This window comes from Crocodylus siamensis, chromosome 1 (genome assembly GCF_052110815.1).
Source record: "Crocodylus siamensis isolate JL-2025a chromosome 1, ASM5211081v1, whole genome shotgun sequence".
Classification (NCBI taxonomy): Eukaryota; Metazoa; Chordata; order Crocodylia; family Crocodylidae; genus Crocodylus; species Crocodylus siamensis.
The window spans coordinates 4,687,267-4,712,282 of record NC_143395.1 but is presented as its reverse complement, the minus strand read 5'-3'; the positions used below and the strand labels follow the sequence as shown (position 1 = coordinate 4,712,282).

The following is a 25,016-nucleotide window of genomic DNA, read 5'->3' as shown; positions in this document are numbered from 1 at the left end:
AAGACTTGCAAAATCAAGGCGACCACAGCAATGAGAATCTACTACAACACTGGGTCTTTCCTGTGAGGCAGCTGCCTGGCCCTCAAGTTCGATGTGTTGAAATGGCACCAACAGTTGAGCAATCAGTCAGTGCCGATCATATGCACTGCCACTTCATATCATACAAGCCTAATCCACTGGTATTTTTAAAACTCCTGAACCTGTCCATTTCCCACAGTGATATCAACAGAAGCTCAGCCCTTCTGAAAACCAAGCCATAAATAGAGTTGAGAACCTGCTGGGATTTTAAAAAATGACAGCTTAATAAAAAAGAGAGAGAGAAAAGACTGGCAAAGATTCAAACTCAGTCATTTAACCAATCCAATTATAAAATAAACTATATCTAAACTTACAAGCATTTATGTCCAATGTTTATATGTTCACCCTAATCACCAGCTCTCTGTAGCTACCCTCGTTGGACTTTATAGTCGCAAAATAAATACACAACTGCTGCTTTGAAAGACTTTAAAATAAAAAGCTTCACTTCCTTCTTCTATAGCACTTGACCCCTTCTTCTGAAAGCAGAAAACAAGAATCTCTCTCAGCAGAGCCTTTGGCTGTGACCCTTAAATTGTTTGTTATGAATGCACAAAGAAGCAAGGAATGCCTTACAAGTGACCTTGGGGTAATTTTTATAAAAATCAATCAACTATTGTTATGATGGCCTCCCCACCAATCCAAATAAATACAATTAAACCCATAATCACTTCTGTACAGTAACATTCAGACCAACCCCGTATCTTTCAGGTTGGGGGGAAGGGAAAGAAATCTTTTGAGGCGATTTGATGTTTTTGTGAGAACATCAAAACCATCACTTCTCTCAATTAACCTAGCAATTAGCCTCTACCTCCAGGCCCAGAAAGAAGTTTCTTTTCTTGTCCTCCTTTAAAAAAAAAAAAATCACTGCATTTGAAGGACCTCCTCTTTTCCCAGAGGGGGAGAAAGAAATACCAGAAGAAAATATGGAAAGTTAAGAAAACAGACTAAAAAAGGAGGTGAAGGCCCCACACTTTTCCATTTGGTCCACCTACCACATCAAAATAATGATGAAAGGTGGAAGAAATGCAGTACAAGAGTACCTACTTCACCAAAGTAATGATGAAGAGCTTGGTTGCACATAGAGGATATTTCTGCTCTGAAGTCTCACGTGAAACAGAGGAGAACAAGATCAAAAGTAGAGGAGGAAATGCAACAGAGTGTCATTTCAATGCAGAGTGCCTTTGAACGGCATATAGGCATTGCTGAACTGGGCTAAACCCATGATCCACACAGGGTGCATCTACACTAGACTCTAAAAGTGCAAGAGATTCATTCTCCTGCACGTTAGCATGTCATGGTGAAAGCCATGCTAATGCAATAATGTGCAGTAGCATTAATCTACTGCACATTAGCATCAATGAAGAGACATGTGCCAGTGCTACTGCACAGTAGTGCTCAGTACCATGCATTAGGCCTTTGCAAAGCAGAAAGTATTTTCTTCTGATATGGATTTGGCGAGACAGATTCAACTCGGTGGGGCCTGGCTTGAGCTGGCAGCTCCAAGAGAAGCTGCAGGGAATGATTGGGAGCTGGGGGGAAGTCCCCCAGCCCCTAATAATTCTTCCCAGCCCCCGCGGCTTCTCCCCAGGCTGCCAGCTCAAGCCCCAGCTCCTCTGGTTGCTCCCCCCCGCCGCCACTGGGGCAAAGCAGGCAGTGCTGGCAGCCCTTGGAGAAGCTGCGGGGAATGATTGGGAGCGGGGGGATCAAGCTGGGGGGAATGATCAGGGGCTGAGGGAACAAACTCCCCCCAGCTCCTGGTTCGATTCCCCAGATCCCGATTCGATTCCCACAGCTCCTCAATTGTTCCCCACAGCCCCCCCAGCTTCTCCCCAAGCTGTCAGCACTGCCTGCCTCACCCTGGTGGGGGGCAGCCAGGGGAGCAGCCAGATGAGCCATGGCTTCTCCCGCGGCTGCCGGCTCAAACCGGGGTTCACCCAGCTGCTCCCCCAGCTGCTGCCAGCGGCACTGCCTGGTGCCTGCCTGTGCAGCCAATGGCTGGATCTCCAAATTGATTCGGAGCCTTCTGATTCTATTCGCAGAGATTAATGGGTCTCCTGATTTGATTCGGATTTGGAAAGTCAGCTGCCAAATTGGGCCGAATCTCCTCCGAATCGAATCAGCCACCGAAGCTTCGCGCAGGCCTACTGTGCATTAAGTTAGTACCTGTTATTACAGATACTAAACTGAATGTGCTCTAATTGTAACGCATTAATGCGGGTGTAGGCCCACAGTCTAGCATTCATAGTCTGACACCGGCCAGCACTAGAGACTCCAAGAAAATATTCCTGCAGCTGGTGTTTATGGAACAAGTTGCTCAAGGGAAGAGTTCATCCTGAACCCATCAGTCTGAGGGTGATTGGTACCCTGAAGCATGAAAACTCTCTTAAAATTCTGAAACCACTTGGTGACTTTGATTGTTTTGGGTCCTTACCAAGCTGGTGCATTAGTTCTCCAAGAGAAGTACTGTAATCTTTGCTGGAACATCTTGTTAAGCTGTAGGAGAACCAGCAAGAGCATGAGAGCATCTGTCATTGGATTGAATCCAGCTTCTCTATACAGGGTGAGCGACATATCACAAATAAACTCACTGAAGAAAGAGGGGTCATTTTAAGAGAGTTGGTTTTAAATCAAGAATGCAAAGCATTGAGAGAGCAACAAAGAACAGGATTTGTTCATCCATTTAATTATTCTCTCACATCTTATCAACAACTGTGGGACTATGGAGCACAACAGAAAAATCTTTGCCAGCAGAAAAGGATCTGTTGATGTTTGTAAGGTTCCCTTCTCCATGGACATTTTCCCCTCTCTTCTGCATATAGTTCACATCCTACCATTGGATATGTGAGGAAGGAGTTTTTCATGGAAAGTGGATGTCCTTCTATGACCAATAGTCCTGGAGTCTTGGACCTGTTATTTCCAATTCCCTTCACTTCTGCCTTTTATGACAATCCCACAAAACCCCTGTGAGAGGCACTTAATCTCGCAAGTTATATTCCTGGCATATATCCCTGAATAGCAAACAGCAGGAGGCATCTCTACTCGAACAACTGATCCTACATAACAAGACTGCAGCTTGCTGGCCGGCTGCTTTCAATGCTCATTCTCAGGCTCTAAAGGTGTGTCTGTTGGGGTCAATAGTGAAGGAAAACAAAGATCCTCCTCTGTAGTCGTTTAGGGATCCATGGTTAATGGTCCTTAATTAAAGACAATAGACTCATTTTACGGACCTGTTACACGTGCCCTCTTGACATGCTTGCATGAAACGCAAATGAGCTATGAAGGTTCAGGACAGGCAGGGCACCTGCAGTGTAAGGCACAAAGGAGCAAAGAGTTCATTATATTGATTTAACCTTGAAGGCCGCCTAAACTGAAGGAGTCACTCTATGTCCCACAGCATATGTTATCCTCCCTTTGTGACCACTCCCAACACACATTTCGGTCCCAATAAAGACAACACTTATGTATAATAGTCCCACCGAAATCAATGGGAGTACCTAGTGTGCTTAAAAGTTAAGTGTGCGTTCAAGTGCTTTGCTGGATTGGGGCCTTCATCCAACTCTCAGAGGGAAACAGGCAGCTGCTTAAATATTCTCAGTTACAAACCAGCTCCCAAGACTGAGGCCCATGTTTCTTGGCTCTTTCCCTTCATGGCCATCTGTTCAGATGGCATGTGATCCTTTGCAAGCTGGTTGGACTTTTTCCTTACAGTAGAGCTGCCAAGCAATGGTGATTCAGATCTGCAGCCCACATAAGCCTGCCAGCCCCGTCTCTTTTAGAGGAAGCCTCCCTACTCTGTCAGCACTAAGGCAGCATCACAGACATGTGGCCACACCTACCATATGCTCCAAAGGAAGAGACAGCCAAACAGGAGAGCTCGGTATAGAATAGAAACAAGAACAGTGCATATTATATCAGGTGCCTTCGAAGTCAAGGATAATCACCCAGTTGATTATGTCAAAACTGATATTACCCAAATATATAGTTTTCAGGTGCTTGGGAAACATCGGTCATGCCAGGGGACAAAGTAGTTGAAAGCAGAATAGACATTTTTTTACTCTGCAATAAGTTGAAAGGTGCTGTCAAACCCCAACACCTGAGCTCCAGAAGCAAGACATTTGGCTCCTTCATTAGGACTATACTTTGGGGAGAGACCCACAAAGGATCCAAAAATTATGGAAACAAAATTGTTGCAATATGGGTACATGGCCTGCAGAACCGATTATCAGCCTTCCAGGGATCAACTCGAGTCAAACACTTCACTTTCAGCAAAGAAATCAAGCAAGTTGCATTAAGGGAAGTTTAAGTAGTATTTGAGGAAAAACTTTTTCACTAGGAGGGTGGTGAAGCACTGGATTGGGTTACCCAGAGAGGTGGTGGCATCTCCATCCTTGGAGGTTTTTAAGGCCTGGCTGCACAAAGTCCTGGCTGGGATGATGTAGCTGGGGCTTGTCTTGCTTGGAGCAGGGGATTGAACTAGATGTGACCTCCTGAAGTCCCTTCCAACCCTCATTTTCTATCATCTATAATTTTAAAGAAGAAAGGCCAGGTGATGGACTGGTTTCTCAAAAGAAACAGGCTCAACTGCTCCAGCCAGTCTCTGCATAATCTTGGGTGAAAGCACTCCAAATCTCTGTGCTTCAGGCTCTTCCCTATATTCTGGTATTTACATTGCAAGTACCTAAAGACAAGGACTGTATCTTAATATACATTTGCTCAGCACCTACCATGACAGGGCTTTGATCTATGTGAGGGCCCAGCAGTTGGGGCACTGGGTTGGGAGCCAAGAGATCACAGCTGTGTTCATTCTTCTTCCAAAGACGTCCTGCATGACTTTGGGCAAATAACTTGCATCCGATTTTCAAAGGGAATATACAAGACACCCTACTCTCAACTGAAATCAGTAGGATTATGTGCCTAAGCACCTTTGAGGATGTGGGACTTAGGGACAGATCTAGTTTGGTCTCAGACATGCCTATATTTAGGCCTCTCAGCACCTATAATATAGGCTCCTCCGACCCAGAAAGTAAGCTGACATGACCAGATTTAGGTGCCTGGGATCCCTATACAGTTAATGGGGACACTTAGGAACTGCTGAAGAACAATCCGGGCAGACTGAGTTTAGCACCTTGGTGCTTCACCTGGAGGATTCAGAGAGGACGAGCACCTGAGAAAGCTCAGTCACCAAAAGGCAGCCAAGAGAAAATGATTAGGACAGGCGCATGTCTGAACACCCATCCTTCACGAGAGCTGACTGCCTGTGATCCATTTAGCCTATTCATGCTTCTAAGATGGGCACTTAACTAACTAGCAGTGGTGGTGCCCAACCTTTTCCCAAAAAGCCTCTTGGCTGGAGCACTCATCCAGGGATCAGAGACCTTCCTCAGCCTGAGGAACCTCCAAATCCATGAGTCTTACCTCCCAGGAGAGTGCCCTAATCTCTAGGCTATATACGAGCGGCGCTCTCCATCTCTCCCATTAAATCTCAGGGCTTCCTCGAGTCAGCGACTGTCTTACAACAGCTGGGTTGTTGAAGCTGGGCAAGCAAGAAGATGTGGGCTCTGTGGATGGAGAGAAAGCAAACAGGAGGGCACCTGGCTTGAAACTACTGGTTCTGGCATTCCCTTGGGAACGGTCCTGGACTCTTCATGCTTGTGAAGTTATTAGACAGTCATGGCTTTAAAGAAACAGCCCTTAGATAACTTAGCCTATTCAACAAACTAGCAATTAGGACACGCTTGGGAAGTGAGAGGTGTGGGTTTGAAGTCTGCCTTGGGGCAAAGATGATCTAAACCCTGGGTCTCCCATTCCCTGAGTGAGCACCGTAATCATACTGAGCACACGTGGGCACTACCACCATTGTTTGTAAGCTGACTTCAAAGCTGTTACTGCGAGGTAGGCATTGCACCAGGACTAAACCAGTGGTGGTGAAGTGGGAATTAGGCTCAAATTCAGTCACTTCTGGGCATGTTCAGCAGTCCCAGTATGCCCACCTCACGTACTTTGCAGTTCAAAATGGTAGCGCCACCTGAATGTAGCAGACTACTGAGGTTGGTGGCCTGCAGAGCAGAGCCAAACCTGATGGTTCATGAGAATTTAGGCTCTACCTAGATCACATTTAGGCACCTCTAAGACCAAACTGGATAAGGCCTTTAGTCTCTCTGGGTCTCATTTCCCAATCAGCAAAAAGGGCAATGACAGTGTTTCTCTACCTCACAATATCGTGATAGGTCCCGGAATAGTACCCAGGATAGATAAAGGAAAATGCTGAGGTATTACTGTCAGATAATTAGCAATAGTGTCTGCTTCCAAAGATAGGCCTGATCCATTTCTCCTTGCCAGAAAGTGGAAGGAGGGCCTGTACTCCCTAAGATTTCAGTCTGATCCCTGCAGGAGCTGAACATAATTCATTTTGTTAGCAGAACTGGGATTACCTTCTGCTGGTCAGCTAGAGATTAGCCTGAGAAGCCTCCAAGGAGTCTCAATAGCTACCAGAGATGTGGAAGAATCAATCTGGCTGGCAAGGAATAGCCCTAGGAAAACAGCATACATGGTTTAAGTCTGCACCTAGGCTGAGCTCCAAACCAGATTTTACTAGTGAGGAGAAAAGCAGAAAAGTTCACAGACCTTACCAGTCTGAGACAGATTGTCTTGGCCTACAAGTAAAATCCCATTGAATAACACTGGCTCCCTGTAAAAAAATGACTTCCCTTCTTTTCTCCCAGACATATAGGATTATAAGACACTGTGGCTGTAATTAATGCTGAGCTGATGCACCTCAGTGTAACAAAGTAGGAGACCCTCCCGCAGTAACAAGGAGAAACAGGGCTGACTTTTTTTTCTCCTTTAATTCTCAATTAAAATATACATTGGACGAAAATTTCCCATTAGCTAGTACTATTTGTACATCCCATGTTCTTTCTTTAATTAAAAAACATGCTTATTGCAATACTGCCAGAATTGCTTTTACGGTATTTTAATTGTAATGTCTCTGCCTGATTAAAAAAAGAAAATATGAACTAGAAACTGCCTGCAAATAGTATCTCAATGCACAGCTCAAATGGATTGAGCAAATCAAAACATGGCAGAGAAAATCCAGCACCCTAGCCAGTCTAAAGACATGGGAGATAATATGGGGATACTGAAAAAGTAGGTTGGGTAGTGACTGGATAGCAAAGGAGATAAGGACAGAGAGAAACACTGTGTTACTCGGAGGCTGCCAGTTCCAGCTCAGCCTATATCCGCAGTCACTGCATTGTTTGTTGGCTGGTGTGAGTTTGGATAGGTATCACCAGCACATTAAGAGAAATGGTGTCACAGGACAGTCAGAGGGAGGTCTTGCAGGAGCTAGTATGTAGGTTTTTCTCCTGTCTGTGCTCAAGAGGTGCTTGCCTAGATATGCCTGTAGGAACATAGCTATATCATGTCTGAATGAATATTATACAAGAATGTGCTGCCTTTGGGGAGAGGGTTGAAGATCCTTTCTAATAACTAGCAAACCTGTTGGCATTAAGCGTAGACTTCTTTAGAGCTGGCTGGTCTTCTACGTTTAAATCTTTGTAATACGCACCTGTGACCTCAGTTATCATGAAGACAAGGTGGTCTCATTTCATTTCACCAGCCATTAAGGACCGGGAGTAAGAAGGTATGAACACTTCTCAGGGTCTCAGCTTGAGTCTAGGCAGATGGAAGAGGTGTTGTGGTTTCCACCGTGGCTATGCTTTGCTCATTAAATTCAACACCAGTGGAGCAACTCACTGTTGTGTGCACCAAATAAAATGAACGACAATACAGAATTGCAGTCATTTTTTTTTTCTAGGGTAGGTTTATTTCTCAAAACCAGAATACCTGAACATAAATAAAATGTGTATAACAGGTTCTTTCCCCAGACTCTGAATCTTCTACCTGGGCCTGTCTGAACCCTGCAGGTCTCTATCTTAATAGAGCTGCTAATTGGCTTTGCATCTAAGGACTGCAGCATCATAGCTGACTTGGTCTCTGGCCTCAGGTCCATCACCCGTGTGGAACTAACTCCTCCTCCCTTAAAGAGATGTTCAATAGGCATTGGTGGATGCCAAAAAAATAAATATGTTTAGCCCATTTGTGAGTTAGAAGATCAGAAGCTGTTTTGTTGCTTACAAAATATGCTTTTTATGCTAATCATGCTCAGGAAATTAAAGGTACAGCCAGCATAAGGGGCACACAGAAAAATATGAAAAATGGGATCCAAATCCAGCTTTCACCAGTGTAAATCTGAATTAATCCCATTGAAACAAATGGTTGATGCCAGGGATGATACAACAGAAGATGTATTATACTAGATCTGGCTTGTAGGTATACTCTCTTTCTAAAGCATTCACTACTTGCAACTGTTGGAGACAAAATACTGGGCTAGAGGGACCAATGGCCTGACCCAATATGGCACTTCTTGGATGAATCTACACAAGGCACACTAGCCTAATTTAATGTACATTAGGGGCACATGTCTACATGTGCACACCCTTAATGTGCATTAAAAATGGTGAAATTAAGCTAATCACAACTAAATGCTATGCCTGCGAATGCACAATTAGTTAAAGCATGTTAACACACATGTAGATGCCATCTGGCACTAACTTTAGTGCTAGGTCTGCCCCGGCACTAGGTCTACACAGCAGGGCTGCAGGGACTTGGCACTAACTTTAATGCCAACTCTCTGCATGTATAGACACCTGCCAAAAATCACTTAATGCATGTTAGCTTAATGCACATTAGCTTAATGCACATTAAATTTAGTCATGCTTAAATGCATGTGTAGATGTGCCCCTTGTGTTTTTACTCATGGCATTCTTGTCATTCTAGTCTGCAGAGAAAGAGGCAGGGACAGATCCCCTATTCACCTGGTGACTGTCCCAGCTAATACTGCCTCCAGTCAATCGAGAAATACTGCATTCACCATTCTTGGTCTACCCAAAACCTGAGCCTCAACACACTGCTTAACATCAATGTGTTGGCAGGTAAGTGGCATCCCTAGCACAGCAACTCACACAGCAACTTTAAAGCTATAAAGCCAAAGCCCTGCACTAGTTATTCAAATCAAAGAGGGGTTTTCCATTGACCTTAATGAATGTAGCATTAGTCCTAGATACCTGTATTCAAAATGCTGGTCGTGTCTTGAAAAGAAGGAAGGTCAACTACTTAGTCTATAAACAATGTGTGTACGACTGTAGGGAACAAAAATGCCTAAGCAAAGGAACGGACTACACAACCTCATAGGTTTTTCCATCTGGAATGTCAGTTATGTATCCTTTGCAGCTTCAGATCCTGGTCCTACACCAATAAAGCCATTGTCTCCAGTGAGAGCAAAACTAAGGTTTAATTAAGGGCCTTGTTACCTGGTAATTTTGGGTGAATCCTGGAGCACTTAACCCCTGGATTGTCTATCTATTAACAGCTGAAACTGGTTTTAAGCACTTGTTAGATGGCTCAAAGTTATGCCACTCCAGGGCAGAATGATCTCTGATCAGTGTTACCCAGCTCATGTTGCACTGTGTAGACACTCTAGGATACACCTTAGTGTAAACACCCACCTTCCCCCCCATCAGCCCACATCAGGCCCACTGCCTGCCCTCCACAGATCCCTGCTTATTTCCCCACATCCCTCAGTTTACTTGTGGCTGCCCATGCTACCTGTCCTGGCGGATCAGGCAGAGAAGGGTAAAACAGGCTGCCTGGCCTCTAGCTACTTCAGCTCTGTGAGTGCAGAGCAGCAAACAAGCAGTGCCTCCCGGGCAGGAAGGTTAAGCCTTCCCTGTCTGCTCCCCTGGGACAGACAGCTGGGCAGCAACAAGTAAGCGGGGCATGAGGGAACCCTGAAGGGCAGGTCCGAAGCCCCAGGAGTAGGATGGGAACCGGGGGAGACCTGGAGGGCAGAAAGCAAGCCCAGAATGGGTGGGGGTATGGGTATTCTTACCTTTCCATCTTCCAGGCCCGTGCTGACCTGAAGTGTGACTGCACTCAACTCAAGCTAGCACCAGATTCAAGCTAGCACTAACACTGATCAACCTTTGTGTGGCTAGCAGTGTAAGGTGTAACAAGGCCTTAAGTCATTCTCCATCAGGGCCTCATTAAGAAAAGCACTTGAGCACATGCTTATATGTAAGCACATAATTAAGTCCCCTTGCAGACGCTTTTCTGTGCTGAAAACATGGTGATTCTTACTTGGGGCAGATAAGAGTTATTATTCCCATCTTGCAACTGGGGAAACTGGCAATTAACTGACATACCCAGACACAGAGTCAGTAACTCCTAGTATCTTGTAGCAGCTTAGACCACACGAGACTTTGGCTTTTTCTAATTCAAACTACATCAAAATGGCCAATACCAACCTAGTGTACGTGTTTACTAGGATGCAGGTAACTGGAGATGGGTAGAAAAAGCTTAAAACAAAAACATGGGTCTCCAGGACACATATAACCAACCATGGTACACGATGTAATTTTGAGAGTAACTATCTCTAAAATAATCATGTTTTGACAAGAGCATCCATTTTATAACATGGAACTATTCTGCACATGAAAAGGAGCATGATGAAGGAAAGTGTTGACATAAATATAAGATAAGCTCAAGCTATCAAGAGCCTCTTCCAAACTCAGCTGAAACCAACCGAAAGGTTCCCAGTGACTTACTGGGTTTTTGATCAAACCCATAGTTCAGATTTGCATCTGAACTTGCCCAAAGTTCAAAAGCATCCTTACTTGGTATTCTACTCCTGATCTGGCCTATAGATTTGGGTTGAGCTCCAAAGTTTTGACAAGTATTTCCAAAATTTCCAGGACTTTGGATACCGGGTTTTAGTCCACACTCACCTTCAGCATGTGCTACACATATGCATTTCATCATAATAATTTTATTTGGATTGAATAATTTCATTCCATTTCAAGACTAAATGTCAGAGATTTAGGAGTGTCTGAATGGAGGGAAGAGAAATGAGGTTAAAAGGTTTCATGTTTGAAAAAAATTCTGGCTTATTTTTAAAAGCATTTTCTTTCCAGAGGTAGAGATAAACCTAACAGAACTCCACCCAGCTATTTCTGAAGGCCTCCAATCCTATAAAATAGTAAAACTGAAGGGAGAGGGAGCCATGCACCCTTCAGTAGTTAAAAGCTCAGATTTTTTTCCTAATGTGATTATTCTAAATTTTATTAAAATAAACATGTAAAGCCCTCCTCTTTATTCATGTCCATAATCCTTCACGTGAAGTAGCAATGACAGTTTAGTGTTTATATCTTTTTTGGAGAAACTCTTTAATGGAGTATGAAGGTATCAACATTTACAATTTTGAAGCCTGGAAAAACTGACACATATGCTTAATGTTAAGCATACAAGCAATCCCACTGAAATCTCTCGGGCAATTCACATGCTCAGAATTAAGTATATACACAGTGGGAGCGTCTACATGTCACCATACGGCATACTATGGTGATGTAGCGATCATGTGGGTCTACACATGATTGCCAGCTATGTTGCCGTAGTGTCACGCTGCCTGGCTATAGCGCACCGTACAGCGACATAGCCGGTGAATATAACCGTGCGCTTCCCTTATGACGCAGCATGGGTGTCTACTGTGCCGTGTTTTAGTACTTCCCCCAAACAAGTCCAAAAGCGTCAAGCATTGGTGGTTCAATGGTACAATTCCTGCCTCCCCTGCATGAGACTTGGGCTCAATTCCCAGCCAATACAGAGGCTCCTGGTGGTTGCTTTAGCTGGGTCCTGTGGTACACCATGCAGGGCCTCTCTGCATGGGTGCTGAGGTCCTGGGTTCAGATCCCAGCCTCTCCATGGTAAGGGTAGCCAAAATTTGGAATGGGCTTTCAAGGGTGGTGGTGCTGTCCCCTACCTTGAGAGTCTTAAAGAGCAGGCTGGCTAGGCATCTAGCTGTGATCCTATGGCCCCAGTGCTCTTTCCTGCCCTGGCCAGGGGTTGGACTCAATGATCTGTGGAGGTCCCTTCCAACCTGAGCATCTATAACATAGTGCAGCACTAACGTCACTGCACGACGATGTGTAGCTATACCTAGTGTGTACGATCAGGACCTAATTTCCAGAGTGGGATATATCTAGTGGCTGAATGGCAGGTTTACTTTTAACAGCTACCTCTGTTGACACCAAGTCTGGACTTCACGGAGGCTGTGGAAGTACCGCAGCGACCTTACGCTCTCCCACATAATTGTGCTCTGTTATTTACCCACTGCCAAGGATCTTGCATTATTTGTGACATTCTCGAACGGTGCCTTATCGTTCTGCAGCATTCATTTCATCAAAGCTTTGGCAATGCACTCGCGCCAAAGACGACACGGAAAACATAGCTGCTTATAGTTACCAGCATCGCTGTCATCACCAATCCTCGTGCGGGGGGAGCTGAGCGCTCAGCAGTTAACGAACAAATAAAACCTTCAGCCTCACGTTGTCATGATGCTTCAAACAAGAAAAGGATGCCTTCTGCATGCAAAACAATTAAGCATACCCGCCCCTTCGCTATGTCGACCAAACACCGACACATTGTCTCTTCCACCTCCGGTCTGACCAGGTGCCTTGCTCCATCTTGGGAGCTAGGAAGTAGGGGTGCGGGGGCTGGGAAGGGGGAGGGAGATCATGACAATGAAACTCTACAGCTGGAAGAAAGGGACAAAAAAATACTCCTCAGACCTTTGACATGCAGCAAGTTAAGGATGCCAGTGATGGTATCCAATAGCAACGTCTGGCCTCTCTCTACCGTGACGTTATCGCCATCTTGTGGTGGGTGCCCCTCAAGCCAGCTGGAGCTCTTAGACCACGGGCCGCAAAATCGGAGGCGAGCGTGTCTCTGAAAAGAGGGAAGAATTGCGCTTAAAACTGCCTTTTCAGTTGTGCACACCCAAATCCAAATGGGAGTAACTTGAAAATAGGCCGCTTTGAAACAGAGTTTAGCTTGGGCCACGTCACCCCCGAAAGCAACCAAACCGGTAGTTAGGGGAGAATGGAGCAAAGTTTTACAAGAAATATCTGTAGTGAAGTTCATTTATTCTGGCAAGTTTATTGCACTAGGGGTACCAGATACTCATTCAGCAGCCAGCCCAGCCCATTTCCCCTTCCACATAAGAGCAAAATAGGAGAAAATAGGGGAAAGTCTAAATTTCTCGGTGCTTTTTTTCCTCTCCAAAATCAGAATTGGTGCTGAACCCAGCGGTCACAAGTACACCCAAAACATTCAGCTTGAAGGGTGGCATTTAGAGTTGGCATTATTTTTCAAAGGCACTGCAGCCAATTGTCCCTATTTATAGTGACATTCCTCTTTTCAAGTACCTTTCCTCCTCTCCCTGCTTATTTGATATTATTATTGCCTTCTCCTCAGCAACTCACACATTAGTTCCAAATGAAGCATGGGAAGAGGCATAATGCTGATTAACTTCAAAAACGGCAGACAAATAGCCTGGATCATCTACTCAGAGTGTGTGAACCGGCACCTGCTTGTTATCAGCCTAGCCCTCCACTTCCCTTCCTTAATTCCGGACTTTAATCTTATGCATTGCAATGAAGGCTCGGCTGAATCCATGAAGATGAGCGCACATTTACAAACATCGAGAGGCAGACACACAGGCACAGAAAACAGCCCTCAGCCAGTTTGGGGGGAGATTTAATGTCGACGGCTTCATGGTTTTCATCAGGCGGTGGTTATCGCAAAGGAAAGACTTCCAGAGAGAAGCAAAACGAAGTACTTCATTTGCAAACCCCTTGATGAAAGAGGCTGGTGCTCACAAGGGTTTTCCTACCTCCTCCTAGGCTGCAGTCCCAAGCAGAGTAGGTGGAATTTGTTCCATGGAACATGTATGGAAAGGCCCCTTCAACTACTCCTTAAAACGACAACCCTTTTCTCCTTAACACATCACACCTCGAAACCCACCTGTGCCATTGATCCTACAAGCAACTAGATGGCAACTACTGAGCATGTCAAGACATGCATTACATAAATGAGAAACCACAAAAGCGACCTCCATTTGCTGCTGCACAAGTGTATATAATGTACACTGAGCCGTAGTTTTTTGCAGTCTCCTTCTCCCACGCCCTCCTTCCACTTACTAGACCCTACTCAACGGTCTACTTCACAGGTAGACCGAGGCCTACCACAAAAGCTAGGCCTAGACCTACAGTGAAAGAAGCTCTTGGCAGCAGGTTTAGAGAGCCAGGTTCATACTCTAACAAGGATAGGCCAGTATTTGTAAAGCATTCACCACACCTACCCTCAGATCAAGGCAAGGATTGACACATGGGATTCACCTCTATGGTAGGAAGCTCTCTGTAGTAGAAAGGGCATTAAACCAAAACCCAGGAGACCTCGGTTACAATCTTGGTTCAGCCATAGGCATCTTGTACAGACTGAGGCAAAGACATGATTTTAATCAAGAAAGCCCCATGGGGCATGTCCCCATATGCAGGGGTGTGCAGTTTGCCATGGCAAAAATAGCAGTGGCACAAATTTGTGCCACTTTCTGCCACTGCGCATGCCCCTGCACGTGGGGTTGGCACTGGGCAAATTGTCCCAGATAGAGTAGGGGAGGCGAGGCCAGGACCTGTGCTGGTTCCAGCAGCCTTACTTGGGATCCTGAAGGCCTGGTGGGGCAGCAGCGGCAACGATCAGCCTGGCTGATCCGAGCCTGGCTGGCAGCCGGCAGGGCTCTGGCCAGATAGGCTCTGTTTCTGGCGGCGCATGCTGCTGCCCTGTGCACCTCACCACTTTTTGCAGTAATTTTTTTTTTTTACGCCAGGATCTCCCGGTGTCAATTTTTAGTGCCACGCTGTAAATCTGCAGCATGACGAACAACCGCACATGTTTTACGTGCGGTTTGAGGCCCCACAAACTGCATGTGCACACTTGCTGGGATGAGCCTCTGGAGTTTTGCACCCAGCTACTTGAAAAGCTCTTTTCATCTGCCATCACAATACGTGTGATAAATCAGGGGATGCGTCTGAAAATACTTTCCTGTTTTCCATATCGGTAAATTAAAGGCAGGACATTCTCTGGGTCAGGGACATGCCCTTGTTAATGTTGTTACTTAAACAAAAGAAAAAGTTTGAAAGAGGGCACACTGATAAGCACATCTTATCCAGCCAGGATTTTGCCTGACTTCTGGTTTGAGTGATTCAAATGTAATGTGTATGGTGGAGATAGTCTTTTTTTCAATTCACTTGCCATCGGTCAGCTAACAAAAAAAAGCAGTATGTCGTATAGACAGTTCCTGCAACACCCAATGAGAGCAAGGGGTGCTGGAAAACATATGTTCAGGGAGAAATAAATTGAACATGATAGAAGTTTGTCAATAGGTAAAAGGGTGGTTATGAAAAGCCCAGAGATCAATTATTCACCATTTCCCTCAGGTAGAACAAGCATTAATTAGCTCAATTTGCAGAACACATGATTTGCAATATTAGAACAATATTATCCTTATTATTACAATATTATTATAATTATATTATTATGATAATTCTGATTACAATGTTACCCTTCCTAACTAGAAGGATAAGTAAGCACTGGAACAGGCTACCTAAGGAGGTAAAAGCATGTTAAATAAATATCTCTAAGGGATGGTCTAGGTACTCATAATGAATCTCAGAGCAGGGGAATGCAAGAGGTAACCTCTTAAGATCCTTTCCAGACTTACATGTCTATCATTTAATTTAAACTATTTCCAATATTAGAATTAATCCATTACACTCATCTCTCTCTGCTTCTTGGGATGCCTTTTTGAACTAAACCTTTTTTTTTTCTTTTTTTTAGGGATGAGCGAACCCCTGAATACCTTAGTCTAAACAGTATTATTTGTTTCCAGGAGTACAGCAGTGTGTTGGGTGCTTTCCAGATATTTGGGAATGGGAAGGCCTGCTTTAAGGAATTAGACTGTAAATTTAGCTGGACACACAGACAAAGTTTAGAGAGAAAGAGACACCAATATACAGAGTATATATAAATCAATTCATAAAATCCTAGAATCCTAGAATTCATAGAATCCTAGAAAATTAGGGATGGAAAGGGACTGTAGGAGGTCATCTAGTCCAACCCCCCCTGCTCAAAGCAGGACCAGCCCCAACTAAATCAACCCAGCCAATTTCTTTCACTGTGGAAGAAATGGGCCTTCAAGAAGGACTCAGATCTGGCCAGACTTGACACCCTGAATATTAAATATTCATCACTTTAAAAACAGGCTTCTCTTAGTAACAGAGTAATGGTGGAGAAAACAGATTATAAGGAGGAGGTCTTGGAAAATCAAGATTTATAAAGGACCCTAGGTAATGTAAATAAATATTGTTTCATCATATGCAGAATCTGCACAGCTAAGGGAACTGGTTTCCAATGAAAAACAAGCAAAACATGTTCGAGAAAAATCAAGAAATAAAACCGCTTCATTTCTTCTCCACCATTTTGCAGTATATTGCCTCAGCATATGCTCGTTTGATAACTTGCTGGGCAAACTACCCTGTGCCTCAGTGGGCATGCCTACATGTACCATTAGCGAGCAGCAATAAAGTGTGGAGCTCGTCACTCCGCAGTTTCTTGCTCCTGGTGTGTGGTTTACACGTGTGCCCAGAGCGCAGCACATTGAGACAGGTCAAAGCAGCCCCAGCTGACAGGGGTGGCCCAGGGACCAGCCTGCTAACCTGGGGCTGCTCTGAATATGCTCAGCCTGATGCAGAGGGGCTGCCTGGGGCAGGAGGGTGCTTCAGTGTTGGGCTAGCCAGCAAGCCCTCGTGCCCCAGCCAGCCAGGTCAGCATCTACACGTGCGCTGCTTCTTGTGCGTGAACAAACTCTGCAGCAGGATAAGACTTGTATTGACAAGTACTTCCGTGCTGCAGAGTTTAATGGTTTTGTGCACCCTGATAGGGGCATGCATGTAGATGCTGCAACATCTACTACGCAGTTAATCAGTCAACTGCTCAGTAAACATCTCCCACCATCTTACAGCTGATAGCTCCCTGTCTGACAGAGCCTCAGTCCATCGGTGTGATGCCGGTTGTAAGGAATTGCCATGAAATGGTTTGCCCTGTCCAAATCTGTGCTTTCTATGGGCTTGATCTAACGCGCATTGAAGTCGGGAAGGCATCTTCCATTTGACTTCAAAAAGCAAAGCATCTGATTCCTTAGGTTGTAATGGGCCTGGGCACAAGGAATATATTAAGTTGGTCTTGCTCTTACTGTTTAAATCTTGTTGTGAACTGCAAGACCTGTTGAAGAAATAAACACCATAACATTAAATAAAAACTGAGTCCCTTTCGGCTTTTTGGCTTCTTGCGAATGAAAGCTGCTCCTGGTTCCCAGAATTTCATCCTACCTCTTTCCATTTGGGTTCATTTATTTAACTATAGACTATGTGGCAATAGTCCCTGTGTTTTCATACATGTACACCTTCCCACTGGTTAAAGGGGAGCTATCAGCAACACTAGATGTACTGATGCTCCCAAGGCAAGTATGGATGCTTGCTGTAGTCCAGGAAGCTGCATCTGTCTTAAGAAACTAACTCGAAAATGAAATATGTGCACAAAGAGCTGCTCCTTCCATTTATTTGTATCAATCTAGCACCTTGGGGCCCCAGTGTGCAAGAGGCCACATGTACCCACCATGAGACAGGACCCGCCCCAAGGACCTTACAATCATGGAGTAATAAAATTAGGAGGTTTGTCTTTTTTGTATGTCGAGATTGTGCATACAAAAAAGACAAACTTCCTTATTTTATTACTCCATGGGGAACTGCACCACAGGGAGGTTAAAAGATTTGCTAAGACCCCAAAGAAATGCAGTCCCTCAAACACAAGACCATCTCCTCCCCCCGCCAAAGGAACGCTTACTCTTTGATTTATCTCTTTTTCCCCCTTTTTCTTGAGCTGGGAAGGGCCTCAAAAGAACGCAGTGTGGTCTGGTGGACTGGGAACAGGACAGCAAGTCAGGAGTCCTGGATTTTATTTCTACCCCTACTACTGTCTGCTGGGGTATGTGGAGCAAGCCTCTGCACTTCTGTTCCACGCCATCCCCTTTCTCATTACCTAATTAGATAGTAAAACACCTACTCAGAGCTGGCCTTATGGGTGGGTGATGCGGGCATCTGCCCGGGACACCGTCATCAGGGGGGTGCTACATGCATATTTTCCCCTAAGGCCAGCTCTGCACCTATGAATAGGCCTGGCCTCACACTGCCGAGCAGGGCAGCACTCAGCGCAATGGCAGCACTGGACACTACTAGCATATAAACAGATATAAGGATGAGGCACCTTTATTACTGGTGTGTCCTGTATGATGCTAATCCTGACCAGGGGGGTATGGCTACATGAGCACAGGCGGTAAATCACATTGAGAGCTCATAACAAAGTGGCCAAGTAGTTATAACATATGATTAATAGCTGCATAGTCCTTTGCATCTCATGTGAGATGGGCCCAGGTAACACACTTCCTCACTGGGTAGCCTTTCCAGGTTTTTTCTCCTTCCCTTGGTCACAGAGGAAAAACCCAATACTAGCAGTTAAGTGCTCAATCACCGGAGGACCGTATATGTTGAAAGATTTGGAAACATTTGCTCTTTCCTTCCCACTGCCAGTCTGAGGACCAAGGAGCGAGAAGAGGCACAAGCAGTTGTTCACAGCAGACAGGCTCTTCTTGTTGCTCTGGCTGGCACTGAGCGCTCGCCCGACGCTGTTATTTAAACCATACCTAGTAACGTAACACTGAGGAGCAGCAGCAGCTGCAGCAGCTGCAGCAGCCAAGGTCGTGGCTGTCTGCCCTCCAGTGCATGTTTGTCTGATGAACCAAAAGGAGCCCCCAGAGCCAGTGGGAGCCAAGCACGTGGAGCTGACTGTCACTTAAACTTTCTCTTTTTGGCTTTCATCTATTTTTATTGGGGGGACTTTTGGGGACTGCGGTGGCACAGACCTTGAAAGGCAAGATGCAGAGAAATGGAAACCTGCACAGCGAGCGTCTCAGTAACCGGGCTGTAGGTGTTACTGGCTAGCTCTGTGAGTTGCAGTAAGTCAAATTCATACGCAGATTCCTACTCGCTTCGTACTTCATACTCAAATTACAACTCAGCGTGTTGCAGCCACTACAGAATGTCTCCCCCGTGGTAGCTTTGATCCACCTTGACTATAAACAGAGGTGATGTGAGCCCCAGATTTTGTCATCAAACAGGATTTAAGCATGCCCAGCCTTGGATCCAGACCAGGAGCTTGCAGTGAACTTTGAGTCAGAGCCAAGCACAGGCAGAGAGGGAGGCATGGCGTTCTTCTTGGGATTGTTTCCATGCTTCTATGCCGAGTCTTTACATGTGGATACTTACCTTCCCTCTCTGTCTTTGCATTGCAGGTGTGCCAACACTATCTGCCAAGCTGTAACTCTCATCAAGTCGTTGCAAGTGAGGCTTGTAAGGAAATAAAGGAAGAAGAGCCCTTGGATCAGTGCACAGAAAGGTCAGAGGCTCTGTGTGATCACAGCTATGCCATCTGAAGTAGATATTCAATTCAGACCAAGCCTAGGGGTCTCAAACAAGCACTAAACTAATGACTAGAAGTGGGCCTGAGAGAGACTACAATTCCCATTCATTCAGTAAGGCTAAACTTCCAAACAAAAATGTGTTTGTAAGCCTGCCATCCCCAACTCGGTGTAGCTCCAGGGTGCTCAGTTCACTGAATGACTGGGAGAGGTAAGGGAGAATGGCTGAAAGCTCAAATTAAGTGAGCGAGTGAGCATGTGTGCACACACGCACACAGACACATATACATATATTTTACATACAGCTGAGATAATGAACTTGAGGAACGCAGGCAGTCGTAAACCCAGCATCACGGGTGACCCTGTTTCACTAAGGCAGCGGTGAATGAATGCCCTGCCCTGTACTACATTGGGAGTATAAGACCCAGCCCAAGACAGACATGAGCTCAAGAATACTTTGGTCCTGTACAATGCCCCTTATGATACGGAGGAGCACTGAAGCGCAGGGAGTTTTGTCTAGATTAAAATCAAGAGTCACTTGTTCTGCTCCCAGCTCTGACAAGAAGTAATTTTTTGTGTGATCTCATTCCACCTTACCTGAGTAACTGGAAAGCCATTGCCATGCCTACCTTTGTATCTTAGCCTTAAGGCTTAATTACAAAAAGCAGTGAGGAAGAAGAGGATCCATCACTTTTGTCTTAATAACTTTTTAGGGAGGGTGAAAGAGGATCACACTCAGGCTTCTCACTACCTTCTAGGTGCCGGATCAAAGACATAGGATTTGGCCCTTAATGTCTGTGCCTTGACTTCTCCACCTGTAAAACAGGGATACTAAGTCTTACCTCTTGTGATTATACTGATGATCAATCAATTCTCTGTAAAAAAAAGTTCAAGCTAGAGCATAACAGAAAAAAATGTACTGGGTGAATACAGTATATCATTAAAGTAAATCCAATATCTTTTATTAGACCAACTCAAATAGTTGGAAAAATTCTTCTTAGCCAGCTTTATGGGCGCAAACACCCTTCCTCAGCCTGACGAAAGGTGCTTGTGTCCAAAAGCTTGCTAAGAAGAATTTTTTCCAACTATTTGAGTTGGTCTAATAAAAGATATCTGATTTACCCAAAGAACCTTGTCTGCTGACGTCCTTAGACCAACACGGCTACAACCGACACCCCTGAAACATATCATTAGCAACCCTGGTATATTGGTCCCCTTATAGTTCAACTCACTACACCCAACCTCCTCTCCTGTATTACTTTTCTCAAGTTTCCAACAGGTTTATCTTCATGTTTTTTATTTGGTTGGGCTTTTTAACTGTGATACAGTGTGGCTGATGTAAGGTAGCCCTGGGTTGGCTGCATTTCAGCTGCTGGTGAAGTGCTCTCTCTCGAGGCCATACACCTCACTTCATCTCAAGTATCAACCTGTGCTCTTTTGGAGAGCTAGCACCAACATAAAAGGAAACTAGATTATAATGATGACACCATTCTGGCCAAAGAGCAACAAAACCATTAAACTAAGAGTTGGTAGCAATCCAGCAACTATAACACATATTTTGCTTGTTGTTATACCCAACCTGTTATTCACTGTCAATTTAAACTCAAGGTTTTTTGAAATGGGGACTCTCAAGCCCAAACCCTACTGAAGTCAGTAGCAGAATTTGCCCAATGATTTCAATGAGGACCGAATTTCAACCGCTTGCCAATAAAGCACTGAACACGCTGATGGCATTATATACATGCATAGCAATAATAATTAAAAAAAAAAACCCACCAAATTGTTTTCTTGCATATATTTAACAAAAATCTCTATATGGTTTCCTGCGATCCACTGCAGGAGTGAAGAACATCTTTAAGTACTGTAGCTATTACCCGTTGCTAGTTATGCAGTGAACAAGTGAAGGGTTTTGAACACTACAGCCATATCACAGAGATTGACACACACAAGGTAGCCTTTTCTTCTGGTGCTGACAGATTGCCATTTAACCAGCAAGTACAGAGAGCAAGTGTTTCTGTTCCCAGTCACTAGTGAGAGACAAGGTTAACATTTTAAGTGATGGAGTACAGTGCATATTTCCCCATGCTCTGGACCCAGGACTCCACGCCACATTTGAAAACACTTAATTTCCGTGATGGAATACATGGAGCTCACTTTCCAGGCTGTGAACTCTTGACAGCTCCTCAGCTTAATACAACAGGGAAACCATTTCCCCCTCCCCCTCTTCAATCTACCTGAAGGAAAGCAAAAAAACATATTTGGAGGGGACAAAAGGGAACGGGGTGTTTTATTATCCTAGATGTCTTTTACAAGGGAAGCGTTCACAGCCATCTGCTCTAATTATTCCTCCTGTGTTGGCCATCATCTCCATGCAACAATAGAAATAATTATCTCCTCAAGGGCAAAAAAATATATATTTACAGAAGCAAACAAAATTTGATTATTTTTACCTCCTAGGGAAAAAAAACAGAAACATCAACCTACTTCCTAATGAAGGAGCAATTAAGAAGGTGGTTAGAACATCTATAATTAAAGCAGGCAAACTGGTGCAGGCTCTTCACTCCTCAACACATGCTCCATAAATATGCTAAATCTTATTCCCCGCACTGAATATGTTTAGTATACAAGATATGCCCCAGCCCCCAGACGAGCCAGATTTGGCTGGTGGTGGCCCCTTTGGTCAAGTCCCACAGTCACGTTGGCACATGTATAGTATCGAGACAAGGAATATTCAGTATCACTTTTAAAGACGCAAGATATCTTTATGGTAACAGATGTCTTTAACAAGTCTTTAAGACACAAGATAACAGTATTAGCTACACTAGCACTCACCAAGAAAGTCCAACACAACCCAATCTCTTTACGGGATGACAGAGTAGACTTTGCACTACACTAGATCTAACAAAGAAGATGGTTATATTCTCCTATGCGGGTGTAGCATCACTCGCACTGAATGAGTTTTGTCAGCCCACATGGGACAACTATTGCCATAGTCCCAGTTGAGAAGAAAACAGATGAGATTCTCTGCCGAGACCCCTTCACACTGCTCTCACAGTAGGAGACTTTAGTGTAATAAGATCCTGTGCTTCTCACTGTATATCCCATTGCAGCTTCTTGAAGAAAAGACTAAGGACCCTTGAGGGGGACAAGAAAACAGTCTCGACTATGCTAGAGTAACACAGATATCAGTGTAAGAACCCTGTTAAAAGAGTTTGCCAAAGTGGCAACATAGTACAGTACCCTTTTGTCTATACACCCTGGCACGGCGCGGGGTCCTAGGAGCGGCCGTGATCTCTCCTAGCGCCCCCTACCGTGCCAAGTTGGGGTCAATGCACCCTCACCATCTCGCCCGCCACGTCTTTGATGTAAGTAGGGTTAAGGGAGGATGCCTTTTTGTCCTCTTTGATATGGTACCTGCTGTATCCAAGTCTGTGCTCCATGCACTAAAGCCTTAGGGGCTGCGTGTGCCTCCTACCACACCTGGTACCACACCCCAAGCCTCGCAGAGGTACCGGACGTTGTCTAGTCAACTTCTGTCTGGGCCTTCATGGGCACCCCGGCTCTTCACGTAATTGCCCGTGCCCTCATGGGCTCTGTGGGGTTATCTCACCCTGGCTTAGGCCCTCAAGGGCTCTCTGGCCTCTTTCTCAATGGCCTGCGCCCTCACGGATGCTCCCTGGCCTCTCTTTCCTCGCAGCTGCCCGCGCTCCCTGCGGATGCTCCCTGGCCTCTCTCGCGGCCGTCTTGCCTGCACCCTCACGAGCGCTTCCTGGCTTTTCTTTTCTCTCAGGTGCCCGTGTTCTCCATGGACGCTCTCTGGCCTCCCTCGGGGCCCGCTCTCGTGATTGGGGCCTTCCCTTGTGATCCTGCCCACGCTGGGGCCCTGTCTCACAATCACAGCTCAGGTGGCCATAGCCATGCCTGGCCCTCAAATTCCCCTCTTGGGTCTTAAACGAGCGCCCTCCCTGGGGCTCCTTGCCTGTGCGCCCTCCCTGGGGCTTCGACCGCACTAGGGCCTTTCTCCGTGCTTGGGCTCAGGTAGCCGTAGCCATGCCTGGCCCCTAGATCCCCTCCTCGAGTCTGCAACCCCTGTGGGGCTCAGGCGGCCTCGACCTTACCTGGCCCCAATGCACTGTGCCCTCTCAGGGCTGGGGTCAGTGCACTCCTAAATGCTGTGCCCTCTCTGGCACCGGGGTCCCCACACCGCTGTGGAGCCCCTATGAGGCCTCCTCCAACCCCTATTAGCCTCACCCAGTCCTCCGGTGTAACAACAAAAGCAACAACATAAGCCAATTGGCTACCACTCAAAACTAAGCCTCCTGGCTAAAACGCAGTCTGTAAGCCACCTGGCTAATCATCATTCCACTCCCTACCTGGGCTTTCTCCACCCAGTCCTCAAACCCAAGCTGTTCAGGCCATCAAGCTTCCTTAGGCTGCATACTCCAGCAGAGCTCCTTCTCCCTTGGATGTTAGCTGGGAACTGCCTGCTTGGCCTCAGCCTAGGCTGTTTATATAGGCTAGGCCCTGCCCCCTTCCAGTCAGCTGACTGAACTGTGGTTGACCCAGCAACCGGCACCTGTACCTTTTGCTAGGCCCTGTGACACATCCCCCCCCGGTTCATGTGCACTGATGACACAAAACCAGCATAGCCCACACCCGTGGTATTACTGCTGGTTCTTTTCATACATAATTCCACACTGGATTCAAGCAAATTACTCCAGTGCAAGGCTGTATGTCATTGGCCTGCTCTTTGTCTACACTGCTACAAAGGTTGATTAAACCAGTGTAGCCATTTCATGTACTCAGCTGTCGGAGAAGTAGAAGTTTAACTGTCAACAATCCTTAACATGAACTTTTTTGGTACAAGCCATGACATCAGAATGGCACCATTGACACAAGCTATGTATAATTCTTTTGGGAAGATAGAAATTTAAAGCAATCTGTGCCCAGCAACCTCTACCAGGAGTTCCTTTCATATTCATTTAATTTTAGTCTTATGGTTGCACACTGCACTGGGGCTGGGGACAGAAATTACACATAAACCAGTATAAGTGATCAGAAACTAATTCAAATCTGTAACACACAAGTTCACTACACATAAACCACTTTCAAAATGGCCAAAACCAATTTAAGATAAATCTGGACGGATGTAGTATCAGACTTTAATGATTTAGGTTAAATCTGCTTATTGAACTTCTGTCCCAGTTCCCCTCCAGATTCAAGTTAACCCTCAGTCCTCCAGCATCCCAGGATGCTTTGCACCTCCCCCACAAACCCCTTGCAGAGAGGGTGGTCTAGCCTTGGCCCAAGCTGTCATCTCCAGCTGAGCAGGGAGGCAGGCTGTAGTCCTCCCAATTTCTAGCCTGAGCCACTGCAGGCATGTGGTTTCATTAACACAATCAAAACTGAATGTCTGTTCACATGGCATGTGGTTTCATTAACACAATCAAAACTG

At 45.5% G+C, this 25,016-nt stretch overlaps 1 protein-coding gene across 1 annotated transcript in view; it reads right to left on the bottom strand.

Annotated features, from left to right (window-relative positions):
* Positions 1-25,016, bottom strand: part of PKHD1 (PKHD1 ciliary IPT domain containing fibrocystin/polyductin) — a 407,856-nt gene that overhangs the window by 268,573 nt on the left and 114,267 nt on the right. The window contains exon 36 of the mRNA XM_090030582.1: positions 12,762-12,918. Within this exon, the coding sequence (XP_089886708.1) occupies positions 12,762-12,918 (157 nt within the window). The remainder of the gene's footprint in view (positions 1-12,761; positions 12,919-25,016) is intronic.